This window comes from Coregonus clupeaformis, chromosome 15 (assembly GCF_020615455.1).
Source record: "Coregonus clupeaformis isolate EN_2021a chromosome 15, ASM2061545v1, whole genome shotgun sequence".
Lineage (NCBI taxonomy): Eukaryota > Metazoa > Chordata > Actinopteri > Salmoniformes > Salmonidae > Coregonus > Coregonus clupeaformis.
This window is the reverse complement of record NC_059206.1, coordinates 65,390,806-65,416,735: the sequence shown is the minus strand read 5'-3', so window position 1 is coordinate 65,416,735 and position 25,930 is coordinate 65,390,806. Positions and strand designations below refer to the sequence as shown.

Genomic DNA, 25,930 nt, shown 5'->3' with positions numbered 1-25,930 from the left:
ACTCAAACGAATGCATTAATGTGTAGGGAAGAGTGGATGAGAGAAAGACGAATGTGGAATTAGAGAAATTATTCTGGATGAGAGTTCGCTCCACAAGAGGACGATAGAGGTATGTTCTACTGTGTCTTAAATGTTTCCTTTTCAGCAAAGTCTGTTTCTTAAAAACAGGAACGTAATTCCGCCGGGGTTTAATGATTGGAATCGCGCTCATCACCGCGCATGTCTATAAACCCGTCCAGAATCGCTCGAGGGGGTCTGATTCAGTGCGCAAAAGTTGGGACAGGACTCGGACTCACTACAGTGCCGCGCGAGGAAGTTTTGAGTGCAGTAATTAATGTGCAGGGTCTCACGTGTTTGACCTCTGAGTATAATTATGATTTCTGTTAGATTTAAATCTGTACATGTGAGACATTGATAAATTAAAACATATAGCTGTTTTGCAGAAGTCCAGCGTCTTCGTTCTCGAGGCATCAAGAAATTATAAACAAGGCTGTCACGGAGCTCGCCAGGGACATGGGTCAGCTTTGCGCTGCGACACTCTTACCATTTGGTGCCATCTACGTTGTTTTTCTTTGGGATTGTGGTGCCAGTTCTTTAATAAAAACAAGATTTGCAGTGCTCACTTCAGGGTAAGTTGATAGTCCGCGCATTTTTGAGGGAACGTTGTAGATATCAGTCTGTTATTTCCTATCAGAAAATGAAATAAAATATAGGACACCTGATCAAAGCTTAATAAAATGCATGCACATTCAAATGAAGGATTGGTAGGAAATGAATAAAACTGTCCAGTAACTTGCTATCCGGTTGGACATGGTGATGAATGTGCTATTTACACCGAAAAGTAACTGCATTTAATATTTCTGTGTGATGTGTGAGAGACAATAAAAACAATACTTTGCTTGTGAAAAACGTCGACAATCAGTCAAAGAAAGACCACCACGTTGCTCCACTCATTAAGCCTATCTACCCAATGATCCGTGTGTCCCCGAGTAAACGCGGTTGTGATGTGATGTGAATATTGAATGAGATCACTCAGTAGCATGCCATCTGTAAATTCTGCCCATAAGGTGACATAGGTTATTAAGGTGCGCACAGAGAGGTCTGGACCAGGGAGAGGGAGTTCATAGCCTACATACAATACTTTGAATGAAGTGGGCAAATTATAGACCACAAGAAATTTGAAGCATCTAATTTTGCTCAGAAATTATAATTGAATTCCGTGCTATTACCTCTTAGTTCAGCATTCCAGTTGTAAACGATTTCATGATATTATTATTTTCCTTTATTTTTTCAAGTAAATGTCTTTGTGATAGACCTCTGTATTTTCAAATGAGTTATTGTGTTTCTTAATCCTGGTTCTGGGGACCGAGAGGGGGTGCACATTTTTGTTTTTGCCTTAGACACACCTGCTTCAAATCATCCAAAGCTTGGTGATAAATGCACTTCTTTGCTGGGTTATTTAACTAACGTTTTCTTACAAAAAATGCAATCACAAGCTGGCCACTGCATGGCACAATACATTTTCTATAACTTTCATGTTGAAATATTATGGCTGCTTCACATATAATAGTTGCTGCCATAGAATTGTGATGATGTATTGTACCATGATGTACTAAAGTAGCCATAATGCTTGGGAACTCTGGCTGCTTTGAAAGGGAATTTCCACTATGAAATAACTACCAATTTAATTGAGTGACTCTCTCTTTAATACCACTCCTATTACTATAGTAACAACATTGTTACCTGGAGCTAGGAGCTCTCAGTAACCATTACACTGTTATCTCTCTCGTCTTCTTTCTCGTGGCTTTGTAAAGGGAGGAGTGTCCGGAGAACAAGGTAGTTACAGTGGAGTACCCCTGTATTACAGCAAGGGGCACGGATGGCACCTGTCTCAGGTAAGAGTGTCCCATCCTTTAAAAAGAAAAGAAGAGCCGCAACCTTTACGACAGGGTTTCCCAAACTCGGTCCTTGGGGCCCCCCTGGGTGCACGTTTTGGTTTTTGCCCTAGCACTACACAGCTGATTCAAATAACCAACTAATCATCAAGCTTTGATAATTTGAATCAGCTGTGAAGTGTTAGGGTAAAAAACAAAACGTGCACCCCTTGGGGTCCCGAGGACCGAGTTTGGGAAACGCTGCTCTATGCAATAATTTAATAGCAATGTTTCGACAGCCAAGCTGTCTTCATCATGGTTTAATGACAAACACTGCGGGTCACTAGTTTATATAGAGTTTCAAAGGACACACACAGGAGTCTGTAATCAAGGCCAGCTGTGGCATGATTTCATTGGTACATTTACAAATATCAATAGAACAAAGAAAAAAGCATGAATGGATTACATACGATCATAGATACAATTAGCCTACATCATATAGACCTCCAAACACATTATTTACAATGGATAACAAAAACACTATCACAGGAATGGCTTCAGATCAAACTCTATGTTGAGACCGAAGGGAGTGAGGGTCTTTAAATTAAAGATCCAGACGGCCCCTTGTTTTAACAATAAATTGTCAAGGTCACCCCCTCTCCTAAGGAGGGTGACGTGTTCGATGCCGATAAAGCGAAGGGATGAAATAGGGTGGTTCGCTTCCGGAAAATGTCCCTCCCATCATCCTGACAACCATCCACCATACGGAATGTCCTTAGAATCACACCACTCTACCAATATCCTCCACACACACACACACACACACACACACACACACACACACACACACACACACACACACACACACACACACACACACACCAGAAACCCCCAGCCTGCAGGTCTGGTTTAAGTCCAGAGCATTTGATCTGTGTACTGTCAAGGTTATAGCACAGCAATAGAAGTTGTCTCATTTGATTCTTGGCTCCAGACGAGATGTGTGTCTGGTGGTGGTGGAGTTTTAGCTAGTTTTCTCGTTTTTAGTGCCATGTCTCCCAGGGAAGCGTGGTAAGGCCTGTCTCAGGCTGCGAAATATCATTTAGATGATGGCCATGCATGAAAATGATTCTGTCTGGTCTGCCTAACCGTGCAAGCAGAGTGAGTTAACCATATAGCTCAGTGAGTCCTGGCAGTCTGCAGGCTTTCCCATGTCTCCACCTCTGGGGTTGGGGTTAGCACAATTACACTGGGTTGTTGTGGTGTCGGGCAGCAAACCCACACAGCCACTCTACTAGAAACAAAGAGCCAATGAGAGGCATTTGTTTTTTTTTCACTCCAATGAGGGTGAATCAGAAACAATCAACCCACTGGCATTGTTTTTGATCTCTGTCTCAGGCGGAGGTCAGTACAGACGATGCCAACTCAAACACACACAGTTGTTACCCAGTTTCTTTGTCTGTCTGTCTGAATGAATGAAAGGTCAGAGCTTACCCATCCTCCCCTTCCTGAGTCAAGGAAAACCTCTCTCTCTCTCTCTCTCTCTCTCTCTCTCTCTCTCTCTCTCTCTCTCTCTCTCTCTCTCTCTCTCTCTCTCTCTTTCTGAGTTGGCTGCTGTGCTGTCTCTCCTGGCAGGGTAGAGAAGGTCTGTGATGATGATGAGAGGAAGGAGCACTCTCAGCTCTGTGTCTCTGTGATGTTGATAAACCAATAAACACTCTTCCCCAGATTACTGTGTTGCTCTGCTTTAAACACCCGGCTGATGGCTCATTGGTCGAGGAGAAGACACTGATAAACAACATGCTATACTGTTTGAGTTAGGGCGCATTGCGAAACCTCAGAGCTGCTCCCAGTCTGTCTCTATACCAGAGAGACTGGTGACAGGGCAGCACATGGATAAAGAGCTAGCACTTTATGAGTCAATGTGATATAAAAGTCCTCCTTTATATTGCTTCACTATTCCATCATGTAGTCTTGACAGGGGATGTGCTAAAATAACTGATTATATAGATCCAGACTGTAAATCTGTCTCTCTACACCAACTTCTCCAATAGTGATAGATGGATTGAGGGATGAAGGGAGGTATTTGGGATTCGGGTATAGCAGGTTAAGGGTCTGTTTCCACGTCTGTTTTCACTTCCCTACTAGTCCAAACTGTTGTTGTTGTACAGTGGTAAGACTGGGCCCCCTGGGAAGAGGGCAAGTATTTGGGGATGTGGTATAGCACCTCTCCACCTAAACACACACACACACACACATATTCATCCACAGGCCAGAACGTGTGGTCAGGTCTGAGTGAAAAACTGTTACAACCCCAAGTCACATATGAGGTGGAGAAAAAAGAGAGGGAGAAAAAAGCTATTTACTAGCTAGGTTTCCATCCAATTGGCGACAGATTTTCATGCAAATATTCTAATATCTGCATAAAGAAAACGGACTTGTTGTGGATAAAAAGTAGTGCGTGATGACATAGTGCACACAAAATGTACTTTTTCATATACCGAATAAAAATCTAAAGTTCAATGTGTTTTCATCACAGATAGTTTTGTTACATAAACTGTTGCATTAAATAGCAAATGTGCCTACTCTGGTCTTGGCTAATGCACTCTAGCCAACAGCTCGCAGATACAGTGCGGCTAGGTTGTGCAGGTACTGGGTAGGCTAGTCTACATAATGAGATTGTTATGGATAAGAGGGAGAATTTTTGATGTTGTCAAGCATAGATCATTATGTCACCAGAATAGGACCCTCAATATTTTTTGGAAATGAGCATCAAACTCATCACAGTGCACTTTCAACATCCTGCAAAGTTCTTCATCATTTATTCACACACCATATCATTGCGAGACTCAAAGTTTACTTCAATATGATGGTTATTATATCAGTATTTGCACAAGGCGTTTCCACCGCCATTTCTCGCATAATACATTTTACAAACACAAAATGATCCCACCATCTAGAACAAATAAATTACCGGTCGGCATTTATAAAATTGTACCTAAACGTCCTGTTTCCTTCACAGCTGTCGTGATGTCGTGATTTTTTTTATACGGTATGACTTTACTCGCATACAAACTGTGGATGATAAGGTGGTTACTGTTAATGTTTCTCTAGTTTGCTTCCAGACATATCTAACGTCTTAGTCAAAACGGCTTTGGGCTGCATTTGCATCAGTGAAATTTCCTTGCTGTGGTCCACGATATGATCATTTCTCTCTTGGCTCACTTATGAACATTTTATTATTTTCTAAATATCCCATCCATCTTACTTGTCATGTCTGGGCCTGAGTGGGGATTCTCTGAAATGAACTGAGGTGAACTCAGTCACTCACTGGGCCTGCCTTCCTGCCACACACTCATCAAACCTCTCAAAGAAATCACAAGAATTTATTTACGTAATACTCAGTTCATTCCTGCCCGACCACTAGATTTCCTCTGCAAATCCCAGTTAAACCCGGCTGTCTTATCTCATTATACAGGGTGTGTTCTGCACCCAATCAGATGCCTCTGTGACCGGGGTTCCATCAGAAATGCCAATTCTGAGCATCCCCTTTCCCCTGTGTGTCAACCACTTGGCTTTCAAGTGGTCTGTGTTCATTAGAAAGACAGACCCGCTCCAGGCCTGGTCTCAATCTGCCCGTCCACACGACACAGCTTTTCTATTTTAACTGTGACTCTGCCTTCGTTTGGAAGGCTGAAGCCTTGACAGGGAGAGAGAGTCCAGGCCCCAGGCCCCAGTGTAGCCCAGGGTTTCCCAACCAGTTTTTGTACCAGGGGGTGTACCAAGGAGTACTGTAGTACCTTGGATAACCCCTTAGAACTTGACTTAAATTCTGATGTCAGCCAACCATCTGAGGGACTGGTCACAAGCATCTCAGGGAACGGAGGTTGAGAAAGCCAGGGCTAGTGTATGAGTTACGTGCCCAGGCCCAGGCCTCCTCACACAGGACTCCCTCCTCAGGGATGGGGGGGCGATGGGGGCTGATGATGACGCCAGGGAGAGGGTCTCGGGTGTCATTGTCCCACAGAGAGCTGTGTAGAGGATGTGTAGAGTTTCAGCCATTAAACCCTGAGATAACACCAAGCAGGGAGATGCAGAGTCTGTCTGGGGCCTCCAGGCCAGGGTGAACAACACTCAGGCTATTCACACTGGCTGCATTCCCCTCTTCTTCTCTCCTCTCCTCTTTCTCTGAGTGCAATGTGTGTGTCCTCCCTGGTGTTAAAGAGTACGTAGTGAGTGATAATGTGTGTGTCAGTCGAGTGTGCGTGTATGCATGTGTCCTAGGCTCTGACAGCTGATGCACATGCAGGCCCAGAGCATATGTACTACGTAGCTACTACCTCCTTAGTGTTATGCTCTCTCTCTCATCACTCTCTCTTTATTTGTTTCCTTGTGGATTTACTGCATTAGCCTTGGCTCTCACCTCTGCAGTGTTCTCGCTGTGGGCTCCGTACTCACTCACTCCCTCACCGCTCTGCTCCCCCATACAGCCCCTACATGTCGACAGGCCATGGTGGGGCCGGCTGTAAACAAGACTGTGACATGCATGGCAGGGGGAACAGGAGAAGAGAAGGAGGAGAGTAAGGGAGGGGAGAAGGAGGGGAAAACGTTAAGAATGGAGGTATTTTTTAAATCCAAATTAAATAAACCTGGATTCTGGCAATGCCGTGTGTTCCCCTCTGCAGTGGCTTGCCTGGAAAGCCACATCAAGTCCTTTAAAAAGGATCAGGAAGGGGAAATCACAGGAGGGAGGGAATCTCTATAGGTCAGAGCTCTGGCTTTTATGAACCTCTGTATTCTGCTGCAATTGGTGCCCGGTAGTCCAGTTGATGTGGTGGAACCCCGGTGGAGTCAAAGCCAGTAGTGTTGGAGCTAAAGCTTTAAAGTGTAATGAAGGATTCAGCACCAGAACAGCACCACCTCACTACGCTCTCTCTTTCTTGTTACCGCTCTCTCCTCCTTCTTTCTTCTCCTCCTCTCTCTATCCCTCTCTTTGCAACAACACTGTTGTAGTACATGTGGCTGCCTGCTGTAAGGTCTGGAAACCATCCTATCAGAGAGAGAGAGAGAGAGAGAGAGAGAGAGAGAGAGAGAGAGAGAGAGAGAGAGAGAGAGAGAGAGAGAGAGAGAGAGAGAGAGAGAGAGAGAGAGAGAGAGAGAGAGAGAGAGAGAGAGAGAGAGAGAGAGAGAGAGAGAGAGAGAGAGAGAGAGCGAGAGCGAGAGCGAGAGCGAGAGCGAGAGCGAGAGCGAGAGCGAGAGAGAGAGAGAGAGACAAACTCTCACAGTCCTGTCTCTCTTTTGTGCTCTGGTTTTATCATTTAAGCAGGCGAGAGGTGTTTGTGTGTGTCTGGGGCACATAGCTGAACTCTACTAAGCCCCCCTGTGATTCGCTGTCCAGGGCTCTGAGAGGTCTCCCCCCTACAAGCCATAAAACAAGCGACTATATAACACATACATCATACCTACCCTGGTAAGCCCTGTCTGTCAGTCAATCACTGGCACTAAATTGATTAACAATAAATAGAGAAATTAGGTGCTAAAACGAGTCATGTCAGAGTCAGGAAAAACATAGTGAAGAATGGGCAGAGGCGATGTGATTTAGGTCCGGAGCAACAGGCTCCGAAGCAGTAACGAGGACCAGATGCCTGCGTGTGTGTGTGTTTGTGTGTGTATCCAGTCAGGTCTGAACCCCACACTGTGCTCCACTAAGGCTCTGACAGGGTTACTATCTTCAGCCAAGTCCTCATCAGACTCACCACACTACAGCAACCAGCACGTTAGCCACGAAATGAGGAGAGAAATATCTCACCACTTCCACCCAATTGTACAAGCTTAGGTGATAAAAGGTTCAGAGAGACATGTCTTCTCTTGCCAAGAGTACATCAGGACAGCTCATTCACCCTAAACACATAGTGAAACTGCCTTTCATCACACATTGTTTACGTTGCATCTAGGAGTTCCGGGGGTGTCCTATTCTAACTAGTACACTTCTTCCTCGTGTGTTTTGAATGGCGATCAAGCTGTGGGAAAATGAAACTGTTTAATTTGTTTCACACAATACTGTTCTGAGTACTGCCGTAATACTGTTTCATTACAGGGGAAATATTATCAATTTCTCTGTTTCTCACAAAACACTTTTTTACAAGGCCTGAGGTTCACTTCCTGTCTTTAATGGTGAAGTCTAATCATTTGCGTAGATCGGTATTATTGTTGGACCCCAGTAAATATCCAGTAATCATTTTACATATTTTTCTAATTAACATTCACCTGAACAGCGCTCTGTACAAACACAATGCCTGTTATTCATTACAGTTCCACAGAGCAGGGGTAAGCACATTTCTGCCCTTGTATGGGTATGATGTAACACTAATATCTCAGCAATACAAATCACCCACCAATTGATTAAGGCCTGTAATGGCACCGTCAGCATGTTGTTTGAAGTACAGCACAGAGAAGCAGCCGTGTGCTGTATAGACAGTAAATGTTTTTATATCACAGAATTGGAAAAAAAGGGGGGAATGAAGGAATGAAAAGGGGGGGATGAAATAAAGGAAGTTTGAAGTGGTAAAGATGAGGAGTCACGGTCGGACACAACAAACATAAATCTCTCCATGCAGTGGGGCAATTTCAACCCTCCCACCTCCAGGCCGTCTCCCTCTGAGTCCTGGAAGGTTCTGGAAGGCCAAGTCTTATCAGTCCATTACCTTGAGCCCTGGTTAAGGACTTTGGTGTGATCTCAGCGTAAAATCCTTAAAAAACACCAGACTGTAGCCTGGTTTCCTGCCCTGGCAATAGAGCACTCACAGACACGTCATTAAGACAGATCCATCATTAGTTTGGCTTTAGACTCCCTTCTCAGTTACTGGCTGCTCTCACTACATTACCTATAATCTGGACCTCATCTCTCTCTTAGGCCCTTTATTGTCCTCGTAGGGTCCATATTCTCTCTCTCTCTCTCTCTCTCTCTCTCTCTCTCTCTCTCTCTCTCTCTCTCTCTCTCTCTCTCTCTCTCTCTCTCTCCGTCATCAGGTAAGGCTCCAGGCCAGGTCACATGTCTGTCTGTTGTTGAGAGGTTGTGAGCGGCTCAGAAGGGTCAGAGATGGCACATTCCTGGGGTGACACCCGGCCCTGGGTTGACCCCAGGGTCACAGTAGCCAGCGGCCCTTCATATTGCCTGGGGGGAACTGAGGGTGGGCTCTGGCACTGGGAATAGACCTGGGAGCTTTAGGGCCTGTAATGAGAAGGGCCATAAAAGAGAGGGAGAGTGACAGAGAGGGATAGGGGGCTCTTTGTCACTCTTTGGCCCAACATTAACTGGCTTTATGAGTGGTGGTATACCCTTTTCACACTACCGTGCAGACCCAAACCATTCTGTGCTATGCTGGCTCTGATATATTATTTTCACATTGTCCTTCCTAGCACGGTTCCAACAATTATGGTTGATGTGTCACCAGGTCAGCCGTGGGAATAGGGATAGGCTGTTAGAATTTTAGAACAGGCTTTGGTGATGGAGTGAGGAGCTGTGAAGACAGAAGCGGTAGGAGGTGGGTTAGAGGTGGCGAAGGAGTGTTGGTGCTTTTTGGGAACTGTAGCGTGGCTGTGCTTGTGGAAGTGGTGCAGACCTCCTGTGCTCTCAGTGAAAGCATCCTCTGTCTGACTAACAGCCTCCCCACTCTGATGTGTCCCCAGAGAGACCGCAGGCTGGAAGTGTGCTGACAGAATAAATAAACAGAGAGAGGACACGCTCACATCTCAGCACACCTTCACATATACTCACACTGTCCAAGAACAATATGCTTATACACTAACACCCTTACCTACCCACAAACACCTTTATATAACAGCCTATCACCCTGCTGTATGAGGAAACACTAAGAAAACAGACCCTCTTAAAAATAACACCCTAATCAATTATACACACAGGACTGACGCTTTTACTTACAGTTTTTCTCGATTGCTAAGACACATTTCTTGAAAGCTGCTCTCCTTTTCTCTTAACTGTGAACACAAAACCCAATTTTCAAGCTACATTCACAAAACCTCAGACTCTTCTTGCAAAACCAAACTTTCACCTCAAAACAGTTCAATCTGTGCTCAAAACTGAACTATGTTGTCAAATCGTGCCCCGAGTCAATCAAAATAAAAAACACTACTGAACAGTCACTAAACACTACGTAGAAAAATAGAAAACACAATGCTCAGGACATGAAGCTGGATAAATAAATGTTTATTGTTCACTGTAGGCTAAATGCATGTTGCAAAACAAAAATAAACTGTGCATTTAGCACTTGTACAAAAAGACAAAACAGAAATCTTGTGCATTTACATGTAGCACTTGTAAAAACAAACAGAAATCTTATGCGTTTGCCACTTGTGTACAGTAAGCCCATGTAAAAATAAAGTACAAAAATATACAAATAAGTGCATTACTCAGCCACAGCATCATGTCTCCGTACTGGGTCAGGCCACAGGACTTCATCCACATCACAGGCCACATTTTGTCTGGCCAGGCAACGGGGGAAAAAACCCCTGGCATGCCGTATCCAGGCTTGGCATGCCTCCACACCTATGTCATCACAGGCAAGTCCCATGGCTTGCAGGAGATTTACCCTGGTGTAAGGTTGGCGTTCATATACCTTCCACCGCCATGAGGAGAAGAATTCCTCAATGGGGTTTAGGAAAGGGGAGTACGGTGGAAGGCAAAGATTGATAAAACCTTGGTTCATATTGTACCACTCTCTAACCTGGAGGGTTCTGTGAAAACTCACATTGTCCCAAACAACAACATAGATGGGATGCTCATCCTGCTGCCCTAACAAAGCATCTCGCATGTGATTGAGGAAAATGAGGAGCTGGTGAGTGTTGTAGGGCCCCAGGTTGGCATGATGGTGGACAACCCCATGATTGCTGATGGCAGCACATAATGTGACATTGCCACCACGCTGCCCAGGAACACCAACAATGGCCCGATGGCCAATCACATTACGGCCTCTCCTTCTCCTTTTGGTGAGATTAAACCCAGCTTCATCCATGTAGATGTATTGATGGGGTCTTTCCATTGCATCCAGTTGAAAAACCCTCTGTAGAAATAGATATAGTTTTGTAAGTGATACGGAAAAAAGTGATTTAGGCCACTACAGTAAATCACTACTTAGAGTAATCAACATTGAATGTGTCTGGATATATGCCAACCTGTACATACTGGAATCTTTGCTCTTTGACTCTGTCTGAGTTGCGATCAAAGGGCACTCTGTATAGCTGTTTCATGCGCAGTCTGTTGCGCTTGAGGACACGATCAACAGTAGAGAGGCTGACACTGTTGATACCCTCAAAATGTAAATGGTCCTCAATGATCTTCTGCTGAATTTCGCTCAGTTTACAGTTTTTTCCAACTGCTTACACACGTTTTCAAAACGATGTCTCCTTTTTTCAAAACTCTACACACAATTCCCAAAACTGCACACACAAAATGCAAAATGCCTCACATCTCCTTCAAAATGTAACACTGCATTCAAAATGCCATAAACACATGTCAGAATGAAGCATTTGCATTAAATGGCATACACTTCTTTCATAATAGTACATTTTTGGATATACCATGTAAACACTGTTGTTCTAAATCTAAAGCTCTTTGGTCTTTCATAGGCTTATATCTACATTTCAATACAATGTTCTACAGTGAAAGTAATCTACTGAGAGGGGTAACAAGTACACTGTAAACACCAATGCAATGTAGAAACAGAAAATATTTATTAGGCCAAACATTACTGTTGTATACAGTAGCATACAACAAAACCATAAACATATGTAAACCAAAAGTATATTCTTTAGAATACAGTAAAGAACACAATTGTGTGTGTGGGGTCCCGGGGGGGCAGTCCAGAAATTGGTAGGGGGGGCAGTCACCAGTGCTAAGCTACGCTTCATCTCTTCTCCGGGCTGGGTCTGGCCACAATACTTCGTCCACATCACAAGATACGTTTTCTCTTGCCAAACATCGAGGGAAGTATCTCCTAGCATGGCGTATCCAACCTTGGACAGAGGCAACCTCTATGTCCCCACATGCGTCCTCCATTGCCTGGAGAAGCGGCATGCGGGCATAGGGTTGGCGATCATACACTTTCCAGCGCCAGGCTGAGAAGAATTCCTCTATGGGATTTAGAAAAGGTGAATATGGGGGTAGGTACAAAACTACAAATTGTGGATGGGTGGCAAACCAGTTTTGGACCAGAACAGCCCGGTGAAAACTAACATTGTCCCATATAACCACAAATCTAGCAGGCTCCTGATCTGGATCAGGGACAAGCATTGTGTAAATTGCATCCAGAAAAGTGAGCATATGGCCGGTGTTGTACGGACCCAGTATGGCATTGTGATGGAGGACCCCGTTTTTCGCAGATTCTTGACTCTGTCAGAGTTTCTCTCAAATGGCACCTTGTAAAGTTGTTTCATCGTCACTTGGTGCCGTTGGAGGATGTGTTGTATGGTCGACAGGCTTACAGCATTGATGTTGTTAAATATGGTGTCATTATTCAAGATATGTTCTCTTATCTCTCAAATCCTAATTGCATTGTTGGCCAAAACCATATTTATAATTGCAGTCTCCTGTACATCTGTAAACAAGCTTCCTCGTCCTCCATGATGTCTTTGCCTTTCCACTCTGTACAAAATTCAAACACAGTATGTGTTCAGCATAGGAACTGTAAACAATGTACACAAAAATGTAGTACAGCATGATAACCAACCTCATTCATTCAATGCAGTGCAGTAAATGGATGGCTTAGAGTTACAAATGTTTATGCAATACTATGCAGTCATACGTATTTTACAGTACATTACTTTAATGCTAAAATAGTCATTAGATAGTTGCATACCTGTTCTCATTTCTGAAGGTTCGAATTATGGACGCCACTGTAAATCGACTCAAGTTGGGCTGGACTCTCAGTCCAGCCTCTCTCATGGTCAAACCGTGGTTGATCACATGATCAACAAGTGTTGCCCTAATCTCATCAGAGATGGCTCTCCTTCCTTCTCTTCTTTGCCCTCGTCCTCTTCTTCCTCTTCCTCTTCCTCTTCCTCTTCCTCTTCCTCCTCCTCTTCCTCCTCCTCTTCCAACTATTCGTCTTTGAATTTGTCCTCGTTGTTGTCCCCTGCCTCTCCCTCCTACTCCTCTTGCTCTCTGTCCATTGTTGGCATCCATTGTTCAAAACAGTCCTATACTACAGTAAAGCAGTGATTGGTTAGTGATCAGTTAAGCAATTAGTGTTTGAACATGTGAGGAGAGTGTGTTTGACCTGGTGAATAAGTGTAGCATTTTGATTGGTTGTGTTTGGAAAAGGAAAGCAAGTCACTTCCTGTTAGATTTTTGTGTTTTAGGTAGAGAATTGTGTGTAGTGTTTTGAAAAAAGTGTTTTATGCAATTGACAACTGAGTCAAAGGCTGAGAAATAGCTTATGGTTTTGGAGATTTTGTGTGTAGTTTTGCACTTTGAGTGAGAGGTTTAAAAAATCGTGTGACATGAAAAGATTTTGTGTGTAAGCAGTTGGAAAAAACTGTAATGGCATTGTTCTAACGGACCATATCAACAATTAGGGTCTCTTGGTGTGGGGAGAACATACCTGTCCTCCCACCCCCATGTGGCAGTCTTTCAATTCTACAAAAAGAGAACATGGAGTTACAAAAAATATACATGGAATACTAGGCCTACAAACAGTTAGACCAACCCTCCATTACAATACTACAGTACATTGGTACAGTGATGTACTGAAACATATATTTACTTACAGTATACTGTGGTACAGTATATAGTATGTCATACAGTAATTGCTGTCAAGATTTACATACTGTACTATAATGTCAAAAAAAGGTAATTACATGGACAAGAACATGGTCAATCACAGTAGCTCTGATTTCATCAGATATTACTGTTCTTTGTCTTCGCTGACCACCTCGACCACCTCGACCTCCTCTCACACGAACTCTTCCTCTCAGATTTCTATCCATTGTAGGGCCTCACAAACCAGTGCTCTCTGAACTGGCTTACTGTATATGTTCCCTCACATCATTAGCCACAAGTGTGATCAATTTTGAGTTGTTGTGTTCAAGTGGTGACACCTGTGCTCTAATTGTGTTTGACTTTTGTCACCTGTTCTCACCATTATGCAGCACGGGTGCATCACAATGAAAATGTGTTGGCAAGTTATGTCTAAACAGGTGAAAAGTGCTTATGGTTTTGCCAAAAGAGTGATTGATTCAATCAGTGGGTTCAGGCAACTGAGCATTTGGTTCAGACAATAGGGTTTAGTGTTTTAGCAATTGAGAAAAACTGTAAACACAAAGACGGGAGACAGACTATCATCCTCACACAGAGAGGCACTTAGACAGGATAACATTCATTCAAAAACTGCAAAGCACACAGCACACCCACACCCACATAAAGACATCAACATGACAGATATGTAAGAGCAGAAACACACAAACACACTGCCTCTCCTGTCCTGAAGTGTCGAGGGGTCAGTGACCTCCACCGAGGTCCACTTCCTGTGTTTCTGACTCACAGAGCACCACATGAAGGACCATCAAGCACAACTGACACAAAAGCTACATCTCTCTTTTTTTCACTCCTTCTCTCTCCCTCCATCCTCCTCCTCTCCTCGACGTGTCAACATCTCCCTGTCTCATTTCCTCCTCGCTGCGTTTCCATTGCCACAACAACCCCCTTAAGTCATCTCCGCTGTCTCTCTGAGGAGTCTGGGAGTTGACCGAGTAAATATGATACATAACGTTGCCTCACTAAAGTGGCACAGGGCATCTAATGATACTGTTGTCCCTCTTCGCTATATCCCCCATATCTAGAAACAGAAACACTATCTGAGGTCCAGGGAGCAATCCTGTACTGAGTGAGTGGAACTGTTAATACATAGTGACTTCAGTCTGGTTTATGGAAAGCATCATTCTAGATTGGTCTCTGCTCTGCTCTCTCTGTGTAACCTCAGTGCTGTCTGTCCAGGCTGTAGACGGTTGGGGGCGGGGTGGGGGGGGGTCTATAATTAATATCCAGTCTTGTAGTGCATTCCTGGGTGGGTCTATAATGAATATCCTGTCTTTGTAGTGCATTCCTGCCACAAAAGCACAAATAAATCACGCCAGCCTGGATGGAAAACAATAACATTGATCTCTCTTCCCTGGAGGGAGACCCTTGCTAAAGTACATAATCTGGCGTGTAAAGTGATCCTGCTCTGGCCTGTACTGTGGATCCTGTCTTGCTATTCCTCCAGCGTCTCTGTGCTGTTTTTGGCAGCAGCAGTGTAGTGTAGAGCCTGTGTGGGCCCTCGGTACGTCCCTCTCTCTGCAGGTAGTCACTGGGTCACCACCAGCACCAAGGAGGACCAGGGGAGCACAGGGACAGGGATGCCCAGGCATGGTGCTCCTAAAACGGACTCATAGCTGGGTGACTTGCATGGTCAGACAGACCTGGTGGGTCTGTAGGCACTTTGTTAGAGTGTGGAGCATTAAGAGAAGCAGTGTCTAACAGCAGGAATACCCTCAGGGTGACACAGGGACTCTACTCATCTTCTGAAGGAACTTAATCAGACAATATGCTTGTGAAGGACATGTTGATGCAGAATGTAGAAACACAGAAGAATCGAATGGGCAGGAAAATACCATAGAATCCGACCATCAGTATTGAAAATCTGGGAGTAGAGAAAGATACTCTCTTAGAAAAAAGGGTTCCAAAAGGGTTCTTCGGCAGTCCCGATAGGATAACCTTTTCTGGTTCCAGGTAGAGCACTTTTTGGTTCCAGGTTGAACCCTCTGTAGAAAGGGTTCTACATGGAACCCAAAAGGGTTATACCTGCAACCAAAAAGGGTTCTTCAAAGGGTTCTCCTATGGGGACAGCCGAAAAACTCTTTAAGGTTCTAGATAGCACCTTTTTTTTCTAAGAGTGTACTCTCCTAACCTTGTTAGTCACCTAACCTTGATGTTTGTCTGTATTGTGAAGAGAGCAGAGCAGATAAGTGAAGGAAGAGCCTGGTCTGGTAGCTCTCCTCCTTAAGGCTGTGCTTAACAGTCCTGTCAGTGTCACACATCACTCTCACTAATAACCCATGCCCTGTTTCTTGACATTAACAAGATGCACCCAATTACTGACTGCTCTGGGCCCCAGGCACACACGCACACACACACACGCACACACACACGCACACACACACACACACATGCATGCGGGGGAGCATGAGAAGCGGTTATCTCACTGTGGAGGACAGTGATGTAGCTTTAGTGGTTTGGCCTTTTCCCTTTTAGATCAGAGAACAGTGTTCATCAACAGAGACCAACCCCTACATTCCCAAACATCAACAGACAGGTCATCACACTGTGTAACTAATAAACTGAACAGTTTATACAGACCACTGAAGAGCCGTTATCATCAATCAGAGATACCTCTAGCATTTACTTTGACATTTTAGTCATTTAGTAGACGCTCTTATCCAGAGTGACTTAGTTAGTGCATTCATCTTAAGATGGCTAGGTGGGACAACCACAGATCTCAGTCATAGTAAGTACATTTTTCCTCAATAAAGTAGCTATCAGCAAAGTCAGAGCTAGTAAGGGGGGAAAATGTCAAGTTAGCTCATGAAAGAGTTTCTTTCTTTTTTTTTCAGGTCCCAGATCAGGGGCAGTGTGGGGTCAGGTCTCTGTGTGAGTGACAGGCTGTCTGTTGATGTTTTGAGTAGAGCAGTGGAGCAGTGGACACAGAGCAGAGGTTGTGTGTTGATGTTATGAGTGGACACTCAGAGAGACCAGAGGCTGCCAGCCATAGCCTCCCCTTGCTGGCTGTACATCTCCAGCACAGCACAGCACAGCACAGCACAGCACAGCACGCACAGACAGACAGACAGACAGACAGACAGACAGACAGACAGACAGACAGACAGACAGACAGACAGACAGACAGACAGACAGACAGACAGACAGACAGACAGACAGACAGACAGACAGACAGACAGACAGACAGACAGACAGACAGACAGACAGACAGACAGACAGACAGACAGACAGACAGACAGACAGACAGACAGACAGACAGACAGACAGACAGACAGACAGACAGACAGACAGACAGACAGACAGACAGACAGACAGACAGACAGACAGACAGACAGACAGACAGACAGACCGACCGACCCACATCTGCTGTCCATTAGCCCAGCCTGGCCCTCTCTTCTCTGGACACACTGACTGGAGGGACATGAGGTGGCAGGCCTGGAGAGAGATGTCCTTCAGGCCCCTGGCCAGAGCCCCAAGCAGACCCCCAGTATTGTCCCATCCCATCCCCAGCTCTCTCCATCACAACACAACAAAGCTATGAGCCACAGATTAAAGCGCCAGTCTGTCATGTGGCTTTAATCAGGCCCTGGCCAGGCCCATAGTTTTGTAGGTTTTTTATCATTCAGAAGAGGGAGTGGGGGAGGGTCTTAGAGGAGTGATTTAGGGTTATGTTGCATAGAGGTTGGAGAAGAATAAAAGCAAGTTGTTATCTTCAGGGAACCTTGAGTGAGGTACCATGCTAAATTCCCTCCATCAAGAGCGTGCAGTTTTCGGGGCAGGAGTTGTGTGTTTCCCCCCATAACCTCCACCCCCCTCCTCGTCTATGGTCTGTGTTATTTTGGTTCTGTGATTCTATGAGTGTTCCAATATCCCTTTCCATCGTTTCCTATTCCGCAGTTCCATCCCTAATGCCTGTAACATGTGGTGTTTTGGTTTGCTGTGTGTGAGGATGATGCTCTTTGTTCAGCTGTCTCTTGACCACCTAGGCTAGTGTTGTTGTGAAGTGGGGAGGGAGGTGAGGGATCTGGTGCTAATGAGGAGCTTTGGTCCTAAAGACAATTGACAGGCTGGGTGTTACCAGAGAGGAAGAGGCGAAGCGAGAGTGTTTACTCCTGTCAAAATCTGTCCACGATTAGGAAACTGATAAGCAGAGAGATAAGTAGACCACCTGCCTTCCCTCCTTTGGGACAACGACTCCCATTGTTAGGGCGGAGACATGAGCATCTTGTCATTATATACAGTATTTCTGGTGTTTCACATTTAGTGGCTTTGTAGATCCATTCAGTATGTGAAGGGAAGGATACAGCAGCTGGGATATGAATTATTGGCTCATGCTACTGTCTGTCTGTGTGTTTATCCACAGGAGGAAATGCTGTGAGGGCTTCAGGTTTGTGATGGGCCAGTGCATACCTGAAAGTAGGTTAAAAAAATACACCAGTTCTACTCACCCCAAGTCAGATTCTATACTCAGTGCCTGTAATTACACCTGGGCACCTGTACACAGACAGAATGCAAATTACTTACGCCAAATTAACCCATTATTGAACTGCAAATTGTATCGAAGAGTAAAATAGATGTAATTCCATAAATTGTCAATACTGTACAATGACACACCATGACCACTAGAGGGGGCAACATTACAAAGGAATACCCTTGAGTAATATTATTGGCCATCCAAGGTTATTATTGAGCTGTTAGCTTTGCATGTAAGGTCCTATATGTGCATGTCCCTATTGATGAACCAATCCCTCCCCTTTATCTGCTCCAGATGTGGATGTGTGTTCTGGCTCCCCCTGTGAACAGCAGTGCACCGACAACTTTGGACGGGTTGTCTGCACCTGTTACCCCGGATACCGCTTTGATCGAGAGAGGCATCGCAACCACCAGACCTACTGTTTAGGTAAGTCCACTACCTGTTTATCTGCCAATCAGAGGTTTATCAGCCTGTTTATCAGCCAATCAGCATTGTCTTCTTTTGTATAAATCTTTATTTAACATCCTGCATCAGAGCAACCGCTCTCTCTCCCTCCCTCTGATTAGAGCAGCCTAAATGCAGCCTTAATCAGAGGGTGTAAAGTAACAGCTGGTGTTGTGTCTCCCACACCACCCACAGACATAGATGAGTGTGTGGAGTCCGACGGCAGTGTCTGTGATCACGACTGTGAGAACACCGTGGGCAGCTTCCTGTGTCGCTGTCGCAGTGGTTACATCCTGGCACCGGACAAGCACTCCTGTATACCCAGTCACAACCGTGGGTGTTCAGTATACTACTATATTTTACTCCTACTGTCTACATGAGCCTGGCTACTACAGCTACACTACCTCTGGGTTTAGCTCTCCAGTGCCTTCCTGTGTGTCTTCAGCCTGAGGGTACAGTGTATGTGTTTGAGACGGTAAACATAGACTACTAGACTTTCTGTTTGTGTCACTTATTCTGTAGTGTTACTTATTCTGTAACAAGCCTGTGTCTCTGAGAGTCTCTTTGTCTCTGTGTCTTTCTGTCAGTGAGCTCGTCAGGGAAGTCTGAAACCCTGATGAGTGCTGGCTCCTGCTCCCTCACCTGTCAGGACTTTGTCAACATGAGGAACAGCCTGCTGCAGCTCAAACTGAGGCTGGGCAGCACTCAGTCACCTAACCAGGTACATCTACATCACAACACTAAATACTGCACATCTTACTTACACTGTTGTTCCATACAAACACAGAGATACACTAACCAGAGATACACTAACTGTAAACTAGCCTCGCCAGACTTGATGTCTCACAATGGAAGTCTGGCCAAATTGAGACAGGTTGTTGTACTACAACCTGTGTGTGTACCTGTCTGTAGGTGTTGTCTCCTGGCCTGGCTAACAACAGTAATAAGCCGTCTGCTGGGAGGGTGGGGAAAGGTCCTGACATCCCCGCCCTCCCTGGTCCTCCTGGCTCTCCAGGATCCCCTGGGGTCCTAGGTAAGAGTTGTCTTCTCTTTCTCGGAATCTTTCTAACTCAGTCTTTCTCTCTCAACTATCTCTCTGTTTACTGCCTATGTCAGCCGTTTGTTGGCTGATATTCAGCAGGCTGATACTCCTTGGTTCCTCTTACATCCCTTTATTCTTGGATCCCAGGCCACTCAGGATTGCCGGGGGAGAAGGGAGAGCCTGGAGAGAGAGGCCTGACCGGCCCCCAGGGGCCACGGGGAGACATGGGCCCTATGGGCCCCGAGCCTGACCTGGAGCACATCAAGAGGGGTCGCAGAGGAGCTGTGGTAATCTTATTATTTCTCCCCCAATAACATGCTGTTGGGTCTATTAGTCCAGGCAGACCTCAACACATCCATAGCTGCAGAGATACATCATTACAATAAATGTTGCATGAGAGGAGCTGTAGCTCCCACTAAAAACATTTCAACCCATATTTCTGTCACTCCTTTTTCCAACAGGGACCTCCTGGCGCACCAGGCAGAGATGGACTGAAGGTCAGTATAACAGTCTATCCATGTGTCTGTGTATGTTTAGTAAATGCTTGTGTGTGTACTGTATGTGTTTAAACTTTCCTGTAAACGTTTCAAAGCTGGTAACTGGAACATTAACAGCAACACATTTCACCCCACCCTGAGAGCTCTGAGCTGCCAATGTGAGCTCTTATAGAAGCCTGTGTGAATGTTGGAAGTACGGAACTGGACGTTTCTGGATGTTTCTTTCTCTTTAGGGTGACAGAGGAACTCCTGGTACCAGAGGTCCACCAGTGAGTCTGCTTTCTGACTTACTATATTTGCCAGCTAGGCTTTGAACTATTTTTAAATGCATTTTCATCATTGTCATCTTGTTCATTCTATTCTATCTAATATCGGATTCCAAGCATACAGTAAGTCCAGCCAAAAGCACGCAACATGCCTTACAGGTTGAAATCTCATTTACTGATGTGTGGATAGAGATATTAAAACCTCCGTATCTTTCCCAAGGGACCTCCCGGCTCCTTTGACTTCCTCCTACTCATGATGGCCGACATTCGCATTGACATCATCGAGCTGCAGGAGCAAGTGTTTGGGAAGAGGCGGGGCCTCTCCTTAGACAACCCGCCCCACTCCAGCGGAGAGACAGGGTTCAGGGAGTGGGGCTCCGGACAAGGAGAGCTCATGCTCAATACCTGACCTCCATAGCCCTGCCCACGGCAACTGTCACTCAAAACGATAAGCCAACGGAAACTAACTAATCAACTGGCTCTTGTAGAGCAGAGACATTGAACTGACTCAACTGACTCCTTTCCTCCAGTGAAGCCTTGTCTCTAAAACCCAAATAGGACTGTATGAGGTGAGGAGACCTCTGATCAGTTCTCTCTCCTGTCAGAGATATAGACTATAAACAAACACAAAGAGAGAGAGAGAGAGAGAGAATGGTAAAAATGGAACCACTGGCCCTCCAAACCAAACCACTGCAAGCTTTGCCTTGCTGCCTTGATGTTTCCTTCATGCCTAGCCTGGTCTGGAATGACTGAAGAGACAGGGTATGCCTTTGCGTGCGGGGCTAAGGGTGGTGATGGTTGTAGCCCTGTGTGACTGTGTCTTTGTGCGCTCTGAGCTGAACCACTTCAAACACAGCAGGGGCTTTATCGTCTGCATCTCTTCCTGTTCCTGTCAAATCTGTCCAGTCCGAGGAGAGGAGACTCCGGTCGGTCGCTGCCTGACACTGCAGGGACCAGAATCAGACTCAGGCCCCAGACTAACTGCACCTGTTTATGCAACAACCCAACTCAATAGCTTTTATACTGCAGCCACTAAACTACAGACTCTCTGAAGCATCTTTAGAGATACAGTACATACACTACATGACCAAAAGTCCTCCTCGTCGAACTTCTCATTCCAAAATCATGGGCATGAATATGGAGTTGGTCCCCCCTTTGCTGCTATAACAGCCTCCATTCTTCTGGAAAGGCTTTCCACTAGATGTTGGAACATTGCTGCAGGAACTTGCTTCCATTCATCCACAAGCATTAGTGAGGTCGGGCACTAATGTTGGGCGATTAGGCCTGGCTCACAGTCAGTGTTCCAATTCATCCCATAGGTGTTCAATGGGGTTGAGGTCAGGGCTCTGTGCAGGCAAGTCAAGTTCTTCCACACCGATCTCGACAAACCATTTCTGAATGGACCTTGCTTTGTGCACGGGGGCATTTACATTTACATTTTAGTCATTTAGCAGATGCTCTTATCCAGAGCGACTTCCAGTTAGTGAATACATATCTTTTTTTATACTGGCCCCCCGTGGGAATCGAACCCACAACCCTGGCGTTGCAAACACCATGCTCTATCAACTGAGCTACATCCCTGCCGGCCATTACCTCCCCTACCCTGGACGACGCTGGGCCAATTGTGCGCCGCCCATGAGTCTCCCGGTCGCGGCCGGCTGCGACAGAGCCTGGATACGAACCAGGATCTCTAGTGGCACAGTTAGCACTGCGATGCAGTGCCTTAGACCACTGCGCCACTCAGGAGCACTGTCATGCTGAAATAGGAAAGGGCCTTCCCCAAACTGTTGCCACAAAGTTGGAAGCACAGAATCATCTAGAATGTAATTGTATGCTGTAGCGTTAAGATTTCCCTTCACTGGAACTAAGGGGCCTAGCCCGAACCATTGAAAAACAGCCCCAGACCATTATTCCTCCTCCACCAAACTTTATAGTTGGTACTATGCATTTGGGCAGGTAGCGTTCTCCTGGCATCCGCCAAACCCAGATTTGTCTGTCGGACTGCCAGATGGTGAAGCGTGATTCATCATTCCAGAGAACGCGTTTCCAATGCTCCAGAGTCCAATGGCGGCGAGTTTTACACCACTCCAGCCAACACTTGGCATTGCGAATGGTGATCTTAGGCTTGTGTGCGGCTGCTCGGCCATGGAAACCCATTTCATGACGCTCCTGACGAACAGTTATTGTGCTGACGTTGCTTCCAGAGGCAGTTTGGAACTCGGTAGTGAGTGTTGCAACCGAGGACAGGCGATTTTTATGCGCTAGGCGCTTCAGCACTCGGCGGTCCCATTCTGTGAGCTTGTGTGGCCTACCACTTCACGGCTGAGCCGTTGTTGCTCCTAGACGTTTCCACTTCACAATAACAGCACTTACAGTTGACCGGGGCAGCTCTAGCAGGGCAGAAATCTGATGAACTGACTTGTCGGAAAGGTGGCATCCTATGACGGTGCCACGTTTAAAGTCACTGAGCTCTTCAGTAAGGCCATTCTACTGCCAATGTCTGTCTATTGAGATTGCACCTGTCAGCAACGGGTGTGGCTGAAATAGACGAATCCACTAATTTGAAGGGGTGTCCACATACTTTTGTATATATAGTGTAAATAAAAAAGGAACCATTTGAAAGTTTCAGAAAGTTATTTGGATATGAGTGTTGGTAAACTTACTCTTTTGTGTTGTCGTTAGTGTTGACCTTCCCTACTCAAGATAGGTACATATATGGTGTGGAGGTGTTCTCTTAATGCTAGCTATTGGTCTACACCTTAGGTCACCTTCTAAAACATTATGTGTGTCCCTGCTTGTGTGTAAGTATGAATATACTACACACCAGCACTTTCCCTAATGAAGTCAAGATGTTAGAGCACCGCAGGGCTTGGAAACATCTGCTAATCACAAATGATATGCACCATTAAATCACAAATACCAAGAGTGTGGACTGTAGACAATTAAAAGTAGCAACAACAACAAATGTAATGAATAAAAGGGAAAGGCCAGCTGCTTGACCCTAGTTGAGGATGCAGGCTGCTGTTCCTCAGGGTATACGCACTACAGCCAGTTACAATCACTCATGGGAACAATTCCCTTTTTTTATTTTTTATATGCTCCAGACTATTTGTTTGTCTGTCTGCTTTCCTGCCTTTCAGTCAGTCTATTTGCACTTGTTGCCTCTCCAGTTATTCTCTCTCCAGAGGGACTGTGTTATCTCCAGCAGAGGGAGCTAAGTTACAGATGGGGTTCAGTATCACCTAACTAGCTGTATGTTACTAACACCATTAAACGACACAGAGTAAATCATTTATATCTGGCTTGGCAGGTAAAGATGGCTGTGAACCACAGTGAGGTTCAATGTAATTATGAGTGGTGTAATTACCAGAGGTCAGGGTTCAAATGCTTTGGCAAAGACAGCTGGATGGGTAATTACAGACCCCCAGTGTCGGCCAGTCTCAACTCGTTCCCTAACTTAGCCTGTGATGAGAGTCCACATGGATGAGTTAAAAGTATGTTCTGTTCAGCCTGGAAAAATCCCCTGCACATCATGTTTGTTCTGTGGTGAAGAACACAGACTCCTTTCTGGTCTCTTTGATCCAGACATGTTGCACACTTGTCAGCTCTCTGGTGGTGATAGCACAGGTGGAAGGCTATGTGTGTGTGTGTGTGTGTATGGTGGAAAGGTGTGTGTGTGTGTGTGTGTGTGAGCGTGCGTGCGTGACAAGCCTCCATGCCTCTCATCTACCAGCTCCACCCCCTGCCGTGCAGCCTCGGCTCACAGTAAAGACGTCGCTAGGCAACAAAGATCAGGAAGAACAACATTAAACAATTTAAGAACTATGTCAGAGAGAAAAGAGAGAGGGAGTGAGAGATTATCTCATTTCCTTCACTGCTTGTCATGCAATTGTAATGTATTTTCCCCGTTTGGCCTATAGATGACAGCAGTGAGGAGTTCAGCGGAGTTCATAATGGGTCAACAAAGTGCACTTCAGATGTGCAGTGCATACCATACTAACTCTTATCTACCTTATCTACCGTACCGCTGCCATATGCAGGAGATGTTTAATGAACATTGTGTCTAGGCTTTAGAAGTTCTCTCTACTGTGCACAATGTCATTATACTGATGAGAAAGGAAAGATTAACCACAATCTGTACTTACTTCTCTCTCTCCATAGGTCTGCAGTATATCAACTATACAATGATCTTTTCCTTCCTATACATTTAATCTACCACTCATTTATTAATATGTCAATGACTTTTGGAGATATTGTATATTCCAGGTATTCATTTATATTTATTATATGTTGAACGTTTTAGTTCAATGCGGCACCTCCACCATTGTTGCACTACTGGGTGAGGTTGTTGCCACCCTAACTCAGCTATTCACTGGCAGCTGCAGATGAGTACCAAGATGTGGCAGATAAAGCTGTTCCAGAAATGCTCTCCTAGTAGCCTCAGATAGGAGAGTTATTCTCTCCCTGACACGCCATGGCCGTCCAGACACACATCTTGTGCATGTTCAAGTACCCATGGGCTGTCACTGTGCTATTTGTGTTTGAGGAAATGCAGTGACAGTACTGAGTGTGTGTGTGAGTGCGTGTGTGTCTGTGACCAAAGGCACGTAACACATGCCTAGGCAGAGGGCTCTGACATCAGGCCAGGCAGTGAGGTCACTGATGCAGGCTTGGATATACCCAGATAGATAGAGATCTATAAAAGTGTTATATTTAATTCTGTGCCCACAGCTGCCTTTTAGTCAGGAATAGACACGGCACCTGCATTCCAACAGCATAACTAACATCCTCTCTGTTCATTCCTCAATAGAGAAACTCAAATATGCTGGTTATCTTGTTGTCATCTGTCATTTCTGCGTTGACATAATCCAAGGGACTTTTTTTTATCTTGGCAGTTGGGCTGGCTACCTGAAAGGTCTGGATTTCGACATTGTTTGATGTGCTCCACGGGTAAAGTAACTGTATTCAGCCAGGGAGAAGGGCTAACTGAATGCATGCCAGCGGCTTTTATGTCAACAAGTTATGTCAGTGGTCATAACACTAAGCAGCCCAATTCAACTCAACTCAGAGTCCAGAGTTTCCCTGTTCAGTTCCTGCCGCCATAGTAAACAAATCCGGAACACTCAAATTAGTATGATAAGTTACATTTGGTATGGTTACATAAGACAGAAGGTTACTTAAGGTAAAAACGAAAGGAGGTAAAAACAAAAGGAGGGTGGTTGGTCGGGGTGGATGGGTAGGCTTATAACGTGAACATCTAGCAACCCTACTATAACGCGAACATCTAGCAACCCAAAGGTTCCATGTTCAAATCTCATCACCGACAACTTTAGCAACCCAAAGGTTGCATGTTCGAATCTCATCACCGACAACCTTAGCATTTTAGCAACTTTTCAACTACTTACTACTTTTTAGCTACTTTGCAACACGAACATCTAGCAACCCAAAGGTTGCATGTTCGAATCTCATCACCGACAACTTTAGCAACCCAAAGGTTGCATGTTCG

The 25,930-nt window shown here is 45.2% G+C and overlaps 1 protein-coding gene across 1 annotated transcript; it reads left to right on the top strand.

Annotated features, from left to right (window-relative positions):
* The first annotated feature begins 286 nt into the window (after nt 1-286).
* LOC121583448 (collagen and calcium-binding EGF domain-containing protein 1-like) lies at nt 287-21,564 on the top strand. Its single transcript, XM_041899610.2, has 11 exons — nt 287-629; nt 1,815-1,895; nt 18,065-18,117; nt 18,470-18,601; nt 18,815-18,952; nt 19,207-19,340; nt 19,532-19,652; nt 19,809-19,948; nt 20,123-20,158; nt 20,392-20,427; nt 20,645-21,564. Exons 1-11 carry the CDS (start codon nt 514-516, stop codon nt 20,831-20,833), a joined length of 1,176 nt encoding a protein of 391 aa, XP_041755544.1. The 5' UTR covers nt 287-513; the 3' UTR covers nt 20,834-21,564.
* The last annotated feature ends 4,366 nt before the right edge of the window (nt 21,565-25,930 follow it).